Here is a 19486-nt window from a genome sequence, read left to right on the forward strand (position 1 = left end):
GCGCCTGCTTTTCTGTATTTTCTTTCTTTTGGCTTTGGCCGCAAAGCTTTAGGAATGTTCGTATAAATTTCTGTAACCAAACTGCTAAAATTATTAGGTACCTTTTTTTTATTGTTGGAAAAAATGGTTATAAAAGTCAACATGTAGCTTAACTTTCTTTTATTTAAAAAAAATTTTTTTACTGATTTCAGAGAGGAAGAGAGAGATAGAAGCATCAGTGATGACAGGGAATCATTGATTGGCTGCCTCCTGCACACCCCCCACTGGGGATGGAGCCCACAACCTGGGCATGTGCCCCTGACTGGAATCGAACCTGGGACCCTTCAGTCTGCAGGCCGACGCTCTATGCACTAAGCCAAACCGGCCAGGGCTCTTTTATGTTTTTTTACAACATAGTTTGTAAATTCTCCAGAGTAGATATTCCAATCAGTATATTGAAAATAACTTGGGAAGTTTTCATAAAGAGAAACAAGTACATTATTTGTAACTAGTAAGATTACACTTACTATTTATAACCTTCAGTAATTTATTATTTTAAAATGATAAAATATTATATGTACAGTTGTCCAAATGGTATAATTCGTATCTCTATAATACTGTTTTTATCATAAGCTTAATAGAAATAATTATATCAGTAAAAGGTTGGGTTTATAAACTGTTTCTGAATAAATAAATAAAAATAGATTACTTGCCACTTTGTTTCCAAAATACTTCTAGCTAAAGGATAAAGAAAATTGATAAAAATTTGATTTTTTTCTAGCTTAGAATTTTATATTTACCAATATGAAACAACATGTTAGATTTATGTCAGATCCATATCAGACTTTTACTTTAAAACCAGTTTTCTTGTAAGAATGGTTTGCTTTTGGTATTTGTTCAAATCTGTAATTAATTTTGGAGTAGAAAAGGCCCATTGGTACATAGTCAAGATGAGTAGTTTTAGTTCTTACTATTTATAGACCATACTGCATAATTTGAGGAATTCTTGCTTAGTGGGTCACCTAAAAATCAGATCTGATCTGGGGTGGGGACGACTTTCCATTTCACTGCACTACTCTAAATATACGTATTGTGGGTTATTTATTAGAGAAATCCTTACAGATTCAGGAAACATTATGGACTTTTTACATGACATTGTTATGCATTGTGGACAATATTGCTGATACTCAGTTTTTCTGCTTTTTTTTTTTTTTTTCAAACATAAAGCAGTAAGTAAAAACACATTGGAGTATAGAAAATGTTTCTAATGCCAAGTAATCAGAATAACTACTTAAAGTATTTTTAATTAGAAAAGAGAATTCGTTGACCAAAAAAAATAGAAAAAAACACATTTACATAAAGATATTTCTTATTTATTTTTCTCAATAGATTACAATTTGGAGATATTGACTGAATTGCTTATACTATTCAGTTAAACTTTGTTTTCAAGATCTTTCTTTGGATAATATAAAAATATACTGTTCAATTAACATTAATGTTTTTTATTTCTTTCTTGAATTACAAGATCTCTGCTATTGATTATATCATATTCAAGTCATTGCTTATATTTAATGCTCACATTAATTTAATTGTTTACATAAATATTTTTAATAACATAATTTTTAACTTCCATGGTTTAACTATATTAATGATTATATTTGTTTTGAAGGTAAAAATAACTAATATGCTATTAGTTGCTTTGCTGCCATATTATATCTGAATCATTGCCAATTAATTATTAAAATTAAATTTAGGCTATCTGTAAATCCAATTTAGTATATTATGAAAGTTTAGAAAAATTCCTTGCTTTTTAGTGGATAGAATCAGCCATTAATTAGGAATGTACTATAGGGTGTCCCAAAATTCACGCAAGATAAATCTTGCGTGAATTTTGGGACACCCTATAGTAAACATTTAATTATAGATAAAATTAATAACTTGAAAATCAGTCTGTTGGTGATAATTTACACTTTGATAAAACATGTAAGTAGTATTGTATTCTGCTTATTCTTACTGTTAAACCTCTTGTGAGATATTATTTATAATGATAGCTATCTAGAAAGGAAATGAAATATTATTTCTTAATCTGATTAGCTATTAGTTTCTAATAGCATCTTTTAAAAAGAAATTTCTTTTAAACTTTGATATTCAAAACATTTTTTGTCATGAATATATTCATATTTACCAAACTTTGGTTCTTATCTTTATAAGAAACATGCTTTTGGAAAATAAAGTGGTAGTTTTTCAACTTCACCTATATATTAATATTTTTTTAAATCAGGCTATCATTGTACATGGCATAGTTTAACTTTTTAATTAATGCTATCTCAAAATATTATTGCAATGTTTTTATTTGTTTTGAATTTTTCTATATACAAAAGTAACTTAATTTTGTTTAATCTCTGGGATTTATTTTTACTTTAAGAGCATACTGCTCAATAAAGCTAATATGGTAATTTCTATTATTCTATTTTAGTGATTTTCAGCCTTTTTCATCTCATGGCACAAGTAAACTAATTACTAATATAAATGTATTACAGTTTTTGCCGATCTGACAAAAAAAATAGGTTTAATTTTGGTTTATTCAAATTGGTCGACTATTATTTGGCTGTTGTCATTTTTTTTAAATCTGGCAATCTAAGGGAAAGGGGTCAGTGCCCGTGACTAAAGAGTCGGGGATCAGATGTTCTGAAAGGTCCTGCGGCACACCAGGTGAAGATCGCCGCTCTATTTTATTACAACGTGGTATTGGTTATTTTTTTCAAATCTAAACGTTTTTTCACTTCTGAGTAACCAGTTTTTACCTCATACAGCTAAGAAATTCATTTAAAAATATATTCTCATTTTTACTGTTTTATTTTCATTGATGAGTAAAAATTTGTTAGGAGAAAAAGACTTTCATAAATGACAATAATTCTTCAGAGGGGCCAAGAGATGTGTGCTAACAGCCTCAAGAGTTCGTGGAGAGCCACTAACGTGTGTAGCTACGGATTACACTCTGTTGGTGTATTTTCCCTTTGCCCAGGATCACACTGTCATATGTCACATTTCATAGGGCCATGAAACATGCTGCCTTCACAACCAGCCATGGGCAGGGCGACAGCTGATTCTAGCAGGTGATTTCTGTGAAGAAAACCTCCCTTTAGAGCACCTGCCCCTAAAGGTCTGCGGCATTCGTTCTGATCTCAGCAGAAGAACGTCCGTGAAGCCTGCGCTCCCTTCTGCCCGTGTGCTCAGCGGCTCCGAGCGCAGGCCTTCTTCACGTGTCAGCCAGGGTTCCTGGGAGCAGCAAGCTCTTGCCTTTCTCATTTTTGAAGTTTTTAAAGTAATTGGGCCCAGAGGCACAGAGCCACTGTGTTAGCTATTCAGTCCTGTTAACAGCATTTCCTTCGCACAGGAACACATCTGGTTTTTATGTCTTTCAGTCAAGCCATGGGCGCTAACTCTTTTGTGTGCCTGGTCAGAAACTTAAATTTTCTTAAGATGGCCCAAGCTTTTGCACATAACAAATCTCTTACTTGCGTCCTTCCTTAAAGCTTTGAGATAGTTATGTAAGTCTGTTTTAAGTTCTTACTAGTGTAAAATGTACCCGCACTAGTTTGCTTATCAATTCCATTTAATTTAACCTCCTTCTCCCATGGACTCTTACTTATCTTACAATTTATATAATCTTACAGAAACTAGAAAGAGGAAATTTTTAGAAAGTAAAAGCCATTTGTTTTTGCCTTATTCCCAAATTAGGATCATATTTCAGATGAATAATTTAACTGATGACCTTCTCCATGACTGTTCCTGAGTAAATGAGCCCCATTTTGTTCTTTCTTTTATTCTCATTCCTGGTCGAGTTCATTGTCAGGAAGGAGATAAGATCGCTCAACCTGCCTGCCCAGGGCGAGGCATTTGGGGTCGAAGGGATTCAGGCTGGTGCTCCCACTGCGGGAGGCGATGGCTGTCCCACCGCGGGAGACAGTGCGTGGTGTGGAGTTGGCCGCACTACACGCACCAGCTGCTGGGCTGCACTCAGGACCTCCCGTCTTAAAAGAGGTCCCTAGCTGCTGTCGTGAATAGCTGCTGCTCCATGCCCGCAGCTGTCCTCCCGGGGCCCTTCCTCCTCCCCCTTCTCCCAACTCTAATGATGGTGTAAGGCCTGGGTGGTGGCCGTGTTCACCAGCCCACCAAAGTCATGCCCACACCATGGGAGGCCCTAGGTGGGCACCAGCAGAGGGCTGCCGCCGTGTTTGCCAGCTACTAGTCAGCCCCTAAAGTAGTAACCATGATAATAAGAAAGAAAAAGAAAACATTGTAAGTACATATTTAAAATGCCTATGCTGATGCTCTTTTCATTGTAGCTTCTGATGGTTTTGCTGTACAAATGATTTAAGAAAAATTTCTTGACCTTCTTTCCAAATTACCTCCATTCCTTTCATTTAAAAAACCCAGCCCGAGTAATTTTGAAAATTGCCAAACTGAATATATCATTAATCATTGTGCTTAGTAAGATCTCTCATGCTAAATTTTAACCCAAAGCATTTTCAGTTTCTAAAACTACTTAGTTGAAAGTGTGCAGCTGAATGTAAGTGCTGGCGTTTCTACTGCTGCAAATAAAAGGCAATAAGCACAAAGCTAATAGGTCAGTTTCTTTTGCTTTCAACTAAAGCCTGGCAGGGACCAGATTCCACTCTGACCTAGGACACAGTTCTCTCTCGCCTGCAGTGCGTATCCCTACTAAAGACCCTGCATTTATTTCACATGCATGATTTATTTTGTAACATACAACCGTGTCATGTGGAATATAAGTAAAGAACATACAGTAGAGGTCAGTGATCAACAGTGGGAATTAGAGCATTTTGCTAATATTGTTATCTTAGCCCTGGTTTTCATTAAAGCTCGTGGTGACGCTTTGTATAATGACACATCCCTACTGCGGATATTCACACTGAAGTTTGTTACCCTCCTTCTCCAGAAGGTTATGACCGTGCCTTCAGGAACGCTACGAGCTGCACATTGTTGAACGTGATTCTTGGATTTTTGTTTTTCCTGACTTACTTTCCTAGGCTGATCCCGTTGAGAGCACACATGTACGGAATCCGAACGTCAAGACTGACACCCAGTCAAGGTCCACATCTCCTTCCACCGCTAGTGAAGCTGAGCCAGTTCAGGTGCCTCAATGGAGCAGTGTTGCTCCCAGCTTGTCACTTGTGTCAGAAAAGAGGGAGTTGCAAAAGCAAGTGAAATCGGGCTCTCTTCTTTCAGTCAGACACACTGTGTAATAAGTCACGTTGGAGATCATGACATTTGACTGGACATGCAGATAGGAGTATAAAGCTGAAGTAGCAAATTGTCCCCCAGAAGTCAGCTTGAAGTAGCCAGAAAATTTGTTTAATCACGAAGATAGCCTTTATTTTAGTGAAGAACAGTGTACAACAGAGTTATGTACATTTGGAATTGTCATCCACAAACTGCAGCTCCTGGCAGGGTCAGGTGCCATCCTGCCTCTTTATCCGTCTAACACGGCGGGACTTCGTGAGCAGAGCCCGGCATGCGAATTGCCACTGCTGGCAGCTGCACAGTTTATTCCAGCTGCTGGGTTAGTAACGGGCATGCAGGTGACCCTGCCTTTTCCTAGTGCAGAAACCCTTGTATTTGCACTTCATGTCACTCGCTCGTGTTAAACAGCCGATTGGCCAATTTTCTCAAGATCGTTTTCTCAACAAGTCAGGGGGTGGTGTGCCTCCGTTAACCCCATCCTGCTCCAGATGCAGCCCCGCTCCGCTCAGCACCCTGGTGCTGGCGAGCTCCCCTGCCTCCCGCTCTGTCTCCAGAGTGTGAGGGCCCAGGAGCAGGCTGGCTGAGGTCAGGCATGGGTTGTACTCAGGTTCTGACTAGGTTTTTGTACAGCCCTGGGATAGCCTGTCTCAGGCTGGGTGGTGAGACCCTCTGCTTGCTTGCTTATTTTTAAAATATTTTAACTTTATACATTTTTATTTTAATGTTGAAATATTTCCATCACATAAAGAATAATAATAAACACTCATGTAACCACCATCCACAGATTTAACAGATGTGATCATTTTGTCATATTTTTTTCAAATTTGTATTCAAAGAAAGAAAATAGATAACTGAGTTGAAACACCCTTCCCTCTTCCATCCCCCATTGTTCTCCCAGACATGGTTAAATACCCTGACATTGAGTTGCATCCTCTCTTCCTTGGTTTCACATGTAACTTTTTTCATGTTTTTGAGGTTTACTCATACAGATACACGTCCATTTAGTTCAGACATTATAATTACTGCATAATATTTTACTGTATGAATACACCGCAACTATTCTCCTGTTGTTGGATATGTAGGTTGTTTCCAATTTTTTGTTACTACAAGCAGAGCTGAACTGAACATCCTAATAGCGATCTGTGCAGTTTGGTTAGCATATGAGCCTGCAAGTGGAATTGCTGGGTTGTGTGCTACATGCATTTTCAATTTGAACTAGGTCTTGCCCAGTGGTCCGACCTGTTCCCACTCCCACCAGCAGGGTGTGTGCTCCCCTTTCCCACACCCTCGCCAAGCCTTGGGGCTATGAGGCATTAACCCCTTGTACGCCGTACGTGTCTGTAGACCCTGTGGAGATGGTTTCCATTTGGGTCGTGTGCCAGTTAACTGGTTAACTTTTGCCAATTCGTTGTATATGGAGTGGCATTTTTGTTTTAATTTGCATTTTCTGATTTCAAGGGTTATTGAGCATCTTTTTATATAGTTTATTGGTCGTTGGTGATTTGCCTGTTCATGTCTTTTGTCCATTGTTCTGTTGAATTATTTTTCTATTATTTTGTAAGTATTCTGTATATATTCTGGATATTAATCTTTAGCTGCCTATATGCATTGGCAGATATTTTCTACTAGTCTGTGGCTTATTTTTAAATGTTATTTGTGGTATTTTTTTGTCTTGCAACAATTTTTATTTTAAAATAGCCATATTTATCCATCTTTTTCTTTATGAATTCTGCTTTTTGTCTTTTTAAAACATGTCTTCCCTTCGCAGCAATTATAAAAAGTTTCCTCCATATTTTCTTCTAAAAGCTAAAAAAAAATTCTTAACATGTTTAGGACTTTAATCAAACTGAAATTTATTATTGCATATTATAGGAAATGAAGTTCTAATCTATTTTTCTCATATGAACAACCAACTGTCCTATATTTCCCCCCATTGACTTTTAAAACTGTCTCTGCTTTACATGAATGGGTCTGTTTGAGGGTTCTTTATTCTCTTCCATTGCTCGTTTTGTCTTTTTCTACACCAACAGTTCATTGTCTTAATTCCTATAGCCCTGAAATAAAAGAGTTCCTGATACCTGGCATGGGACCCCACCCCACTCCCACCTCTTAGCCTTCTTCCTTTACTTTGTGGCTCTTCAGTGTTACATAGGACATTTAGGGCCAGTTGGTCAGATACCAGGTGGGGCTTTTAATTGAATCTGAATTGCAGATTTATCTGAGGAGAATTGCCATGTTCGTGATATTGGGTCTTTCCATCTATGAACATGGTATACATATTTAGATACTCTTTTATTTTCTTCAGTAAGTTATATTTCATGGGTATACTCCATATTGCCTGCTAGGTTTCTTGCTAGGAACCTTCAAGCCTTTGTTGCTCTAGTGAATGGGATCTTTTCTAAAATATGTTTTATTAATTAGGCATTGCTGGTCTTTATGAATTCTGTTGTTCTTGTATCCAGCACCCTCGCTTCACTCCTTTTAATTCTAAAAACTTCTCTTGGACTTTTTATGTAAATTCTAATGACAATTTTATTTCATATGAATTATTTTTATTAACTTTTATAAAGGTCTTCAGTGATCTTTTTCATATTTGTCTTTTTAAATGTTAAATTATAAATTGGATTAAGAACTTTTTCAAGTTATTTAAATGTAAGTTAGAGTTAAATTCACAATGAAGTAGAAAACTCTGAGAAACTTAACTGAATTCCATTTTAAGGCTTTAATATATTCAAAATATTCTGATTTTGGAGGTTGTATACTAACAAAAGCCAACGAGAGCCCATCCATTTTTCTCTTAATATTTTAGAATGTTCTATACCTTTAGATAAAGCTAGCTTTTCCCTCTCGTTTGCTTGCTTAGCATCCTAATAGGAAGTCATTTGTCACGTCTTTTTTTACACTTTGCTAATCAAGTGATATCTCTTTTTTTTCCACAGTAACATCCAGTAAAATCACTGTTTCCTTTTATTCAGGGAAATATCTTACAACAAGTCCCCATAAAATAAAGATATGACTTGTAACTAAATTTATGTGTAAATTCTGGATCCCAATAGTAATAATCTAACTACCTTCTTTGGAAAGTAATTTCTGCACAGAAATTCCACTAACCATTCAATCTCTCTCTCTCTAATATATTAAAAATCCACAGAATTGTATTTCATATATGTAATATGCATTCCGTATATAGAAGTCAAGGAGTTAAAAGGATCTTCTAAGTATTTTGATCATAAATTTTGCTAAAAACTCTTTCAGATGCTTTTTAGAATTAATGTGGCATTTTTAGGTGAACGTGAAAATGAATATCCTCACTTTTATGTCGGCTACATGCTATGCCATTTTTTGTGTTCTTTGGTGGATTCTCTTTTCCATATTCTTTATATTTCCAAACTGAAATACTTTTACTAATATTTCACTTGTAGATATTGCAGACAGAAATTTAAATTATCAACATTATGAGAATTTTAGCTTCATTGAGATCTATTTTGCTTTATTGATGTTTTCCTTGGCTTTATTTACTTTTATTTATTTCTAGTAATGCTAGAAATGGATGGAGTTTCTTTTAACATTTATTTCCTTTTTGCCCCTGGATTCAGACTGTAGACAGTTCTCCACTTCCTGTTCACACACCAACCTTAAAGAAAAAGGCATGCCCTGGTTCAACTGGCTTTCCATCTAAGGTACAGTCTAGGCTATAGCCTGTTGTGTTCGCGGGGGAGGGGGGGGGGGCGGGAATTGGTTTCTTCTGCTTTTTTATATTTCCTGTGATTTTTTTTTTTCTGCTATTGGTTTTCTTAAAATTACAAACAAGAAAGCTTTGAGAGAAAATAAATTCTGTGTAAATGGAAATAATCACCATTGAGAAAGGTAAAAGGAGTGTCCAAAGTTTGTGTTGTTGTTCTTACATCTTTTTCTTTTTTAATATATTTTTATTGATTTCAGAGAGGAAGGGAGAGGGAGAGAGAGATAGAAACATCAATGATGAGAGAGAATCATTGATCGGCTGCCTCCTGCACACCCCCTGCTGGGGATCGAGCCCACAGCTGGGCATGTGCCCTTGACCAGAATCAAACCTGGGACCCTTCATCTGCAGGCAGACACTCTGTCCACTGAGCCAAACCAGCTAGGGCTTCCATTTTCTTAAATTCCGTGTTCTGAAGTCTGTTAATGCTTGGAGGATGAAGTGTAAGGCTGGTATGAAGGTGAGGTCACTTTTGGAAGAATCTAAGGTTGAGGTTAATAAAGCACACACAGAAAGAAAGAAAGATTTAGTAAAAAATTCAGGTGAACTTTCATCTTTTCATTCTGTTTAACGTGACTGTGACTGAAGTGTTGTATATGGTAGAACATGCAGATTTAATTGCTTATCTCAAGCTCCTACAAAGAAATTATAGAAATTGGAAAACTGAAAGGATTAAAAAATGTCAGCACTAGCAGATTTACTCTTGACGGTTCCTTAAAGAGAAAAACTTACGAGTAAAAATTAGAATTTAGGAGAAACGTTGAGCAAAATTTTATATGATGCTAACAAATTAGGTTCTTATATTTTATTCACAGGCACGGATGCCCTAGCCTTGACCTAACCATGCCTCCTGCAGTCCTGGGTCTTTTTAGGATCATATTCTACCTGTTTTAATATGATGAGGCTTTGAGAGAGGGCAGAGTCAGACAGAAACCTACCTATTGTCTCTGAGTTTGAGTTTCTTCATCTGTCTGAGGACATAATACCTGTCCTTCTGGCTCTGTGTCCCTCACATCAGGTGATGCGTGTGAGGCACTGGCATGGTGTCTGCACCTGGGTCGGTGCTTGGTCCGCATCAGCCAGCACAGGAGGCAGCGTATAGTAACCTGTCCTGTTCAGAACGGATCACATCCCAGTTCCTCTCTGGGATGACCAGGGTCCTGAGGAACTTCTGGAACAGAATGGTTTGATTGCTCTAAGTTTGGGAGTCTCACCTCATTCCAAGGCCCCAATGCTCTGATAGTCAGTTCATTCTATATAAAATGATTTCTTGGTTTTTATTTTTTAAATAAGTTCCTATTGATTTTAGAGATAGGAAGGGAAAGGGAAAGAGAGATAGAAACATCACTGATGAAAGAGAATCATTGATTGGCTGCCTCCTGCCCACCCCTACTGGGGATCGAGCCCACAACCAGGGCATGTGCCCTGGCCAGGAGTTGAACCAGTGACTTTTTGGTTCCTTCGATGACGCTCAACCAACTAAGCCACTACAGCCAGGCAATGATTTCTTGGTGTTTTTTTAAAGAATTTCTTCTGTGGTATGTAAATTCCATACCACAGTTGAGAAAAGTAAAATACATTTTTAACTTAAATTTTAAAGCTTTGAATATTCTCTTTAGTTTTTTTATGAGAAGTTAGTCTCAACTGGAGTATATACTACTTCATAACCGTTTTTTCATCAGTATTCACATATTATTGGAATATGGAATAAAGTTCTTACTAGTTTACCTGAATCACACTTACAAAAGAGAAGTAATGAGAAAAGGGAGACACGAAGGAATTAAGTAATTTGCTTCTGAGTTCACATAATGAGTGAAGGAAGGGCAGTTATAATGCATTCGTTGCTGAAACATGCTGAGACTTAGGAGAGGGAAGAAGGGTTAGTTAGGAGAGGGAAGGAGGGTTCTGGAGAACTAAGTTCTTACATTGATTTACCATCACATGGCTCAAGACAAGACAGGGAGAATTTTAACTTCTGGGTTTTCAGTAAGAAATTTTAGGCTGCCATCTGTCTTTAGAATAATATGTATGTATTTTCGCCTGGGCAAGTGTAATACTGCCTGCTCCCAAGGGAGGAAACAGATTTTTTAAGCATATGATTTGTTCTTGGTCCCAGGAAAAGCAAATACATGATGTATAGTAAGGCTAAAATTTTTGATTACTCTTTGTTCTTCCTAAGGAGGTCTGAATGCATGTTAAATTTCTTTATTTCTATAGGTATAAACATGCAAGATTTCACTTAACTCTGCTAAAGAATAATTTGAAGAATCGATAAAAATCCTGAAATCAAAATTTTAATTATAAAATTTTAGTTATAAAAGCTAGTTTATAACTTTTCAAGTGTCAGTTCAAGAGCAATTGATTATCATAACTTATTTTAGCATAATCCAGCTCAATATTGCCTAATAAAAATATTTAAAGAGCATAGATTATAGAACTAAATGGTGAGAAAGGAAAATAATTCATTTTACTCCTATATAGAAACTTTCCAGTAGCTGGTGTGGGGCCCAGAGATTCATCATATGAAAATTCTTTAAATAACCAATGTGTGTGTTTTTGTTGTTGTTGTTGTTTTTTCTTATGATACTGACGTATTTATTTCCTGTCATTTTTTAAATATCTTTTTCATTTATTACTAATAAAAACTATCCACATACACACCATGTATTCTTAAAGAGAAATGTTTTAAAGGTCAGCCATGAAACATCTATTTATAATTTAAGAAAACAACACACAATTTATATACAAATCCAATAGATGTTTTAAATCATAATACAGAAGATTTTTTATTCTCATAAAATATTTTCTGTGTTTGATGCAGTAAAACAGTTAAATTTAAACCTATATTTAAAAAACACATTCAGTCATTTAATTAGATATCTATATATATAAAAGCCCAGCAACCAGAACAGTGGAACCATCGGAATGACCCGTGGCTATGAAGCACTGTGGCAGCCAACTGGCCTGCTCCGGGCCCCGATTGCCCCCCCACCCCTGCCCAGCCCCTTATTGGCCCCCAACACCCCGATCAGGTGTGGGACTGGCCATCCAACCTCTGGCAGCCCCTCTCCCCGCCGGCCCGGCCTCATGGGCCCCCATCGGGGCAGGTCAGCCGGACCCCACAAGGGCATCAATTCATGCACCGGGCCTCTAGTTATGTAACATGTCACTTTGATGTTACAGTTTTGGACAAGTAAACACTATGTGTATGTTTTTATCCATTTGCTTTGCAGCGCAAGACTCATCAGTTTTTTGTCAAATCTTTTACTGCTCCCACCAAGTGTCACCAGTGCACCTCTTTGATGGTGGGCCTGATCCGACAGGGCTGCTCCTGTGAAGGTAAGAATAAAATGGTAAGGAATGTGACTTCAGAGCCCTAACAGTTACCACCTAAACTGTAATCAGGTAACTTTATTCTTTTCATAAGGTTTGTAAACGTTTGTTTTACTTAATCATTTGCTTTTCTTTGCATAATAGGAGTAGAGACAATAAAATGAGCCCCTTGCGAAAGTCTGTTGAATATTAGAGAAACTAGATGGATAGTCCCCAGAAACATTTTTCAGGGGAGATATTTAAATGTCTTATTCATCTTTATTTTATTATTCAGATGATTTTGTGGTTTCGAAAAACCATTACTATATGTGGCAAAAGACATGAAAGTTATCTTTGAATCTGTTCATTTAATTTTAACCTTGTTTAATTGATCAGATAAATTGTTATTAGAAAGTAGACAATGCAGTATCTTTTTAGAAATATTAAATGTCTGCCACTATGCCTCAAAAGGTATTTTATTTCTAGTATTACTAGCAGAGATTTTCCCTACCATTCACTGATTCATCCGTCACTGTTTATGGAATGGCCGCTCTGTGCTTCTGGGCACTGGGCATGCAATGGTGGAGGAGGCGGAGGGGGTGCGGGGTGCAGAACACAGAATCTGCCCTCACGGAACGCACATTCTGAGAGATGAGAGAGCAGAGGTGGTTTGAAAAGAAAACAGTGTATTTATTTGGGCATCACTTTATTTTTCCTATGACTTCGGAAATGAAAATGATCTAAATTATAATGGGATATAGTATTTGTGTGTATTTTAGAAATACGCTTTTTTATAATCACGAGACTTGCAAATATACCAATACCTCATATATAATTTACCGCTCACTATGAAAAAGATAAGGAAATTGTTACTGATTCAAATTCTGACATAGTTTCTGTTTCTTGCCATTAGGGTTGGGAGGGACCTTGAAGGAAGGTTTTCAGTCTCCAGCAGTTGCGCATAGAGGACCCTTATAGAGGGCTCTGGTAGTGGACCCTGGTAGTGGACCCTTTTAGTGGACCCTGGTAGAGGACCCTGGTAGAGGGCCCCGTTAGAGGGCTCTGGTAGAGGGCTCTGGTAGAGGGCCCTGGTAGAGGACCCTGGTACAGGACCCTGGTAGAGGACCCTGGTAGAGGACCCTGGTAGAGGGCCCTGGTAGAGGACTCTGGTAGAGAGCTCTGGTAGAGGACCCTGGTAGAGAGCTCTGGTAGAGGACCCTGGTAGAGGGCTCTGGTAGAGGGCCCTGGTAGAGGACCCTGGTAGAGGACTCTGGTAGAGGGCCCTGGTAGAGGACCCTGGTAGAGGACCCTGGTAGAGGACCCTGGTAGAGGGCTCTGGTAGAGGACCCTGGTAGAGGGCCCTGGTAGAGGGCCCTGGTAGAGGGCTCTGGTAGAGGGCCCTGGTTGAGGACCCTGGTAAAGGACCCTGGTAGAGGACCCTGGTAGAGGGCTCTGGTAGAGGGCTCTGGTTGAGGACCCTGGTAAAGGACCCTGGTAGAGGGCCCTGGTAGAGGGCCCTGGTAGAGGACCCTGGTAGAGGACTCTGGTAGAGGGCTCTGGTAGAGGTCCCTGGTAGAGGACTCTGGTAGAGGACCCTGGTTGAGGACCCTGGAAAAGGAACCTGGTAGAGGGCCCTGGTAGAGGACCCTGGTAGAGGACCCTGGTAGAGGGCTCTGGTAGAGGACCCTGGTTGAGGACCCTGGTAAAGGACCCTGGTAGAGGGCCCTGGTAGAGGGCCCTGGTAGAGGACCCTGGTAGAGGACCCTGGTAGAGGGCTCTGGTAGAGGGCTCTGGTAGAGGACCCTGGTAGAGGGCTCTGGTAGAGGACCCTGGTAGAGGGCTCTGGTAGAGGGCCCTGGTAGAGGGCCCTGGTAGAGGACCCTGGTAGAGGGCTCTGGTAGAGGACCCTGGTAGAGGGCTCTGGTAGAGGACCCTGGTAGAGGGCTCTGGTTGAGGACCCAGGTAGAGGACCCTGGTAGAGGACCCTGGTTGAGGACCCTGGTAGAGGGCTCTGGTAGAGGGCCCTGGTAGAGGACCCTGGTAGAGGGCTCTGGTAGAGGGCCCTGGTTGAGGACCCTGGTAGAGGACCCTGGTAGAGGACCCTGGTTGAGGACCCTGGTAGAGGACCCTGGTAAAGGACCCTGGTAGAGGGCCCTGGTAGAGGACCCTGGTTGAGGACCCTGGTAGAGGGCTCTGGTAGAGGGCCCTGGTAGAGGACCCTGGTAGAGGACCCTGGTTGAGGACCCTGGTAAAGGACCCTGGTAGAGGGCCCTGGTTGAGGACCCTGGTAGAGGACCCTGGTAGAGGGCTCTGGTAGAGGGCTCTGGTTGAGGACCCTGGTAGAGGACCCTGGTAGAGGACCCTGGTAGAGGGCCCTGGTTGAGGACCCTGGTTGAGGGCTCTGGTAGAGGGCTCTGGTTGAGGACCCTGGTAGAGGATCCTGGTTGAGGGCTCGGGTAGAGGGCTCTGGTAAAGGACCCTGGTAGAGGACCCTCGTAGAGGACCCTGGTTGAGGACCCTGGTAAAGGACCCTGGTTGAGGACCCTGGTTGAGGGCTCTGGTTGAGGACCCTGGTAGAGGATCCTGGTAGAGGACCCTGGTTGAGGACCCTGGTAGAGGACCCTCGTAGAGGACCCTGGTTGAGGACCCTGGTAAAGGACCCTGGTAGAGGGCCCTGGTAGAGGGCCCTGGTAGAGGACCCTGGTAGAGTGCTCTGGTAGAGGGCCCTGGTTGAGGACCCTGGTAGAGGACCCTGGTAGAGGACCCTGGTAGAGGGCCCTGGTAGAGGGCCCTGGTAGAGGACCCTGGTAGAGGGCTCTGGTAGAGGACCCTGGTAGAGGACCCTGGTAGAGGGCCCTGGTTGAGGACCCTTGTAGAGGACCCTGGTAGAGGGCTCTGGTAGAGGGCTCTGGTTGAGGACCCTGGTAGAGGGCCCTGGTAGAGGGCTCTGGTAGAGGACCCTGGTAGAGGGCTCTGGTAGAGGACCCTGGTAGAGGACCCTGGTAGAGGACCCTGGTAGAGGGCTCTGGTAGAGGACCCTGGTAGAGGACCCTGGTAGAGGGCCCTGGTAGAGGGCCCTGGTAGAGGACCCTGGTAGAGGGCTCTGGTAGAGGACCCTGGTAGAGGACCCTGGTAGAGGGCCCTGGTTGAGGACCCTGGTAGAGGGCTCTGGTAGAGGACCCTGGTAGAGGACCCTGGTAGAGGGCCCTGGTAGAGGACCCTGGTAGAGGGCCCTGGTTGAGGACCCTTGTAGAGGACCCTGGTAGAGGGCTCTGGTAGAGGGCTCTGGTTGAGGACCCTGGTAGAGGGCCCTGGTAGAGGGCTCTGGTAGAGGACCCTGGTAGAGGGCTCTGGTAGAGGACCCTGGTAGAGGACCGTGGTAGAGGACCCTGGTAGAGGGCTCTGGTAGAGGACCCTGGTAGAGGGCCCTGGTAGAGGACCCTGGTAGAGGGCCCTGGTAGAGGGCCCTGGTTGAGGACCCTGGTAGAGGACCCTGGTAGAGGGCCCTGGTAGAGGACCCTGGTAGAGGGCTCTGGTAGAGGACCCTGGTAGAGGGCCCTGGTAGAGGGCTCTGGTAGAGGACCCTGGTAGAGGGCTCTGGTAGAGGACCCTGGTAGAGGACTCTGGTAGAGGGCTCTGGTAGAGGACCTTGGTAGAGGGCTCTGGTAGAGGACCCTGGTAGAGGACCCTGGTAGAGGGCCCTGGTAGAGGACCCTGGTAGAGGGCCCTGGTAGAGGACCCTTGTAGAGGGCCCTGGTTGAGGACCCTGGTTGAGGCCCCTGGTAGAGGACCCTGGTAGAGGGCTCTGGTAGAGGACCCTGGTTGAGGACCCTGGTAGAGGGCTCTGGTTGAGGACCCTGGTAGAGGGCCCTGGTAGAGGGCCCTGGTTGAGGACCCTGGTAGAGGGCCCTGGTTGAGGACCCTGGTAGAGGACCCTGGTTGAGGACCCTGGTAGAGGGCCCTGGTAGAGGACCCTGGTAGAGGGCTCTGGTAGAGGGCCCTGGTAGAGGACCCTGGTAGAGGACCCTGATAGTGGGCCTGGAGTGAATTCTTTGGATAAGGTGGAAATCAGTAGCGTCCACGCAATGCATTTTGTTTGGTTACTTCTCCCAACCAGAGTTGCAAATCTCAATTGCATTATCTTAATTAGTTTGTTAGATGCATGAGTTTAGAGCCAAAGAAAATGGTCAGTTTGGAAAGTGGAGATTTGAGAGTTTTGAGTGAATGAAATGATGGATAATGACTGACATTGAAATTCTTTTTGTTATGGAAATAAATCAGCCCACCAAATGACAAAATAGTTTTTGAAAATAAGTTCAGAGAGAAGCATTCATTTACCTTGCTTGTAATGAATTCTTGGTGGATTTTCTTTTTGTAAAATGAATTTTTATTGAACTTTGTTTCTTTTTTTTGTCCTTCCAAAAGTGTGTGGATTCTCGTGTCATATAACTTGCGTAAACAAAGCTCCCACTGCGTGTCCAGTTCCTCCTGAACAGACAAAAGGTCCCCTGGGTATAGATCCTCAGAAAGGAATAGGAACAGCATATGAAGGCCATGTCAGGGTAAGTGTCATTCAGTTGGGTTTAGATTAATCTTTTAAGGTTCATTAATGGATTAAAATGAAGTCCAGTCACAAGACAAACACAGTCCTTAACAGAAAATTAAATGAATAAAATTTACCTAATAATTTTATTTCACCCAAGTAATGATTTGAAAACAAAAACCTTGTCTTTGCTTGGAAATCAATTATAAAATGTCTCAAAATTTTCCGCTCGGTCTTTATCTTGTCATGAACAAATGTTGGAATCTCCATAAAAAGGGTCTTCAGCTCTTGGCCTTGTGGAGAGGTGGCTTATGCTTATGACGTACGAGATGTGTCAAGGCATAATCTTACTTGTAATCTTGAATGACATCTAAAGTGTAAGCTGCATTCCATCTCACTACCAAATCTGACTTTTATGCTATTTAGAAAGAAATCCATGGATGTTTAGTTAATTACTAGTGAACGTTAAAATGGTGCCATTTAACAATTTTCAGAACGTAAAGTCCTTCGGTGATTGAAGGGTGTCCTCTCACAGTTTGTGAACGATGTGTGTGGTCCACCTGCTCCTTTACCAGCCGGGTGCATGTGTAACTCCATGGGCTCTGGGTGCCGTTTCGGTGTGAGTTGTTTTCTTTTTGTGTTTGCCTCAGATCCCTAAGCCAGCTGGTGTGAAGAAAGGATGGCAAAGAGCATTGGCTGTAGTTTGTGACTTCAAACTCTTCCTGTACGATGTTGCCGAGGGAAAGGCATCGCAGCCCAGCGTTGTAGTCAGTCAAGTGATTGACATGAGGTAAGCTTTCAGAGGGGAAAATATTGGCATCTTTGCAACATGGGGATCAAAAATGTGTGATTTTTCTTCTAATTACGTTACCATGTTTTTATTTAAATCTCATTTCATGTTAATTTTCTAATTTAGTAACGTTGCTATCCTATTTAATAAAAGCCTAATATGCAAATTATCCCTTCGACCAGGGGGCAGGGCCGGCTGGCCAACTGCCTATGGCCCCTCCCCCGGCCAGCAAGACCCCACCCATGCACAAATTCGTGCACCAGGCCTGTAGTAGTACAATAATTAAAAATAGGAAGTAAGGTGTAGTTATAGGACAGGTTTAGGGGGGATTGGGGAGTCAGAGAAAATAAGCTAATGTTTGCATCCAAAGGACCAGTTTAAAGGTTGCTGAGGTATTGGAAGCCTACGGCGTAGTGTTCATATCATCACCTAAAGGCTTAGAATATAACCTCCATGTAGGAAAGGAAATAAAAATCTCAAAGTCATATAGGCTCTTGGAATGTGTAACGCATTGGTAAACATTTACATAACACATCGTGACTGTTACCGGCCTCACTTTTCAGGTCTCATCCTGCCCCTTCAGTGTCCTCCTTTCCTCTTAGAGCTCTAGCCCTTCTCCTGGGGTCCCCTCACTAACTCTCATAGCTCCCACCACCGCAGCGTTGCCGACTCCCACACTCCTATCTCCAGTCCAGGTCTTCCTCCAGCACTCAGAGCTGGGCTTTCCAACTCTGGCTCACACTAGCATCTCGTACCAGCATCTCTAACATATTCTATATCTTTCCCATAAATATGGAATAGGAAGGAATAAACTCAAGACATATTAGCAAGGAAAATCTAGCAATGTCTGCTAAGGGCCTAAATATAGAAAGAGGGAGATGGATGAAAGATAACACTAAGGTGTCAAGTCCCTAAAACCAAGACAGTGATGGTACCAATAACCAAATTCAGGAATAAATTATTGTGGAGCAAATCTGTTTTAGGTGTTGACAGAACAGTAAAATGACAGATGAGCTGTGTTGAGGGCACTTGAGGTGTATCATGGGAGGCAAGAGGGTTCAGGTTCATTTTCGAATCCCAGTACCTTGTTCCTACTGGCTTGGCACTTTGGGTGAGCCGGGAGCTATTCCTAGCTCTTGTGTAATGTGCCACTGTAATGCTACTGATTAATTATTATGGCACTATCAGTTGAAATGGAGGGAAAATAAAATTTTTATAAAGAACTCAACTTGGATGTTTTGTGCGATTCAGTTTTGAGTGTTGTTTCATATGTATTATTTGGATATACACCCAAGACCACACACATACCCACACACACTGATTTTTAACATTTCACTTTCCTTCAGGGATGAAGAATTTTCTGTGAGTTCAGTCTTGGCTTCTGATGTTATTCATGCAAGTCGAAAAGATATACCCTGTATATTTAGAGTAAGTATGTGTGTTATAGTTTGATGACTAAATTATTTGTTTTTAATGAGTATATATGTTTTGGCTCTCCAGTACTTGAGTGAGTAGATAGATAGTGCTAAGTAAATATTTATATTTGAGAGACCTGAGGAAAGCATTACTGTATAGCTTCTAAGTTAGGTTTCCTCTTGGATAATATTTTTGCGTCACAATTGAATTTTCAAATCAATACTGTCACACAGAAAATTAAATGTGAGTTACCCAATTTTTTTAAAAAATGGAAGTTTTTTCTTTTTAACCTCATTTTAAAAACATGTTTTCCAGTTTTACTGCTTTGCAACAACCACTCCAGAACTTTGTGGCTTCAAATAGCAGTGGTTTGTTTTCAGCATATTCTGTGGGTCAGCTCTACAGTTGTTTTGCTGTTGCCTGGGGCCCCTCATGT

The 19486-nt window shown here is 41.3% G+C and overlaps 1 protein-coding gene across 8 annotated transcripts in view; it reads left to right on the plus strand.

Moving 5' to 3' along the window:
- CDC42BPA (CDC42 binding protein kinase alpha) overlaps positions 1–19486 on the plus strand; it is a 193063-nt gene that overhangs the window by 147252 nt on the left and 26325 nt on the right. For all 8 annotated transcript variants that reach the window (XM_081114445.1, XM_081114446.1, XM_081114447.1 and 5 more), the window contains 5 exons: positions 8844–8927; positions 12223–12328; positions 16727–16863; positions 17495–17634; positions 18981–19062. In XM_081114445.1, coding sequence (XP_080970571.1) covers positions 8844–8927; positions 12223–12328; positions 16727–16863; positions 17495–17634; positions 18981–19062 — 549 coding nt within the window. The remainder of the gene's footprint in view (positions 1–8843; positions 8928–12222; positions 12329–16726; positions 16864–17494; positions 17635–18980; positions 19063–19486) is intronic.

Source organism: Myotis nattereri (assembly GCF_964212035.1).
Source record: "Myotis nattereri genome assembly, chromosome: 20".
NCBI lineage: Eukaryota > Metazoa > Chordata > Mammalia > Chiroptera > Vespertilionidae > Myotis > Myotis nattereri.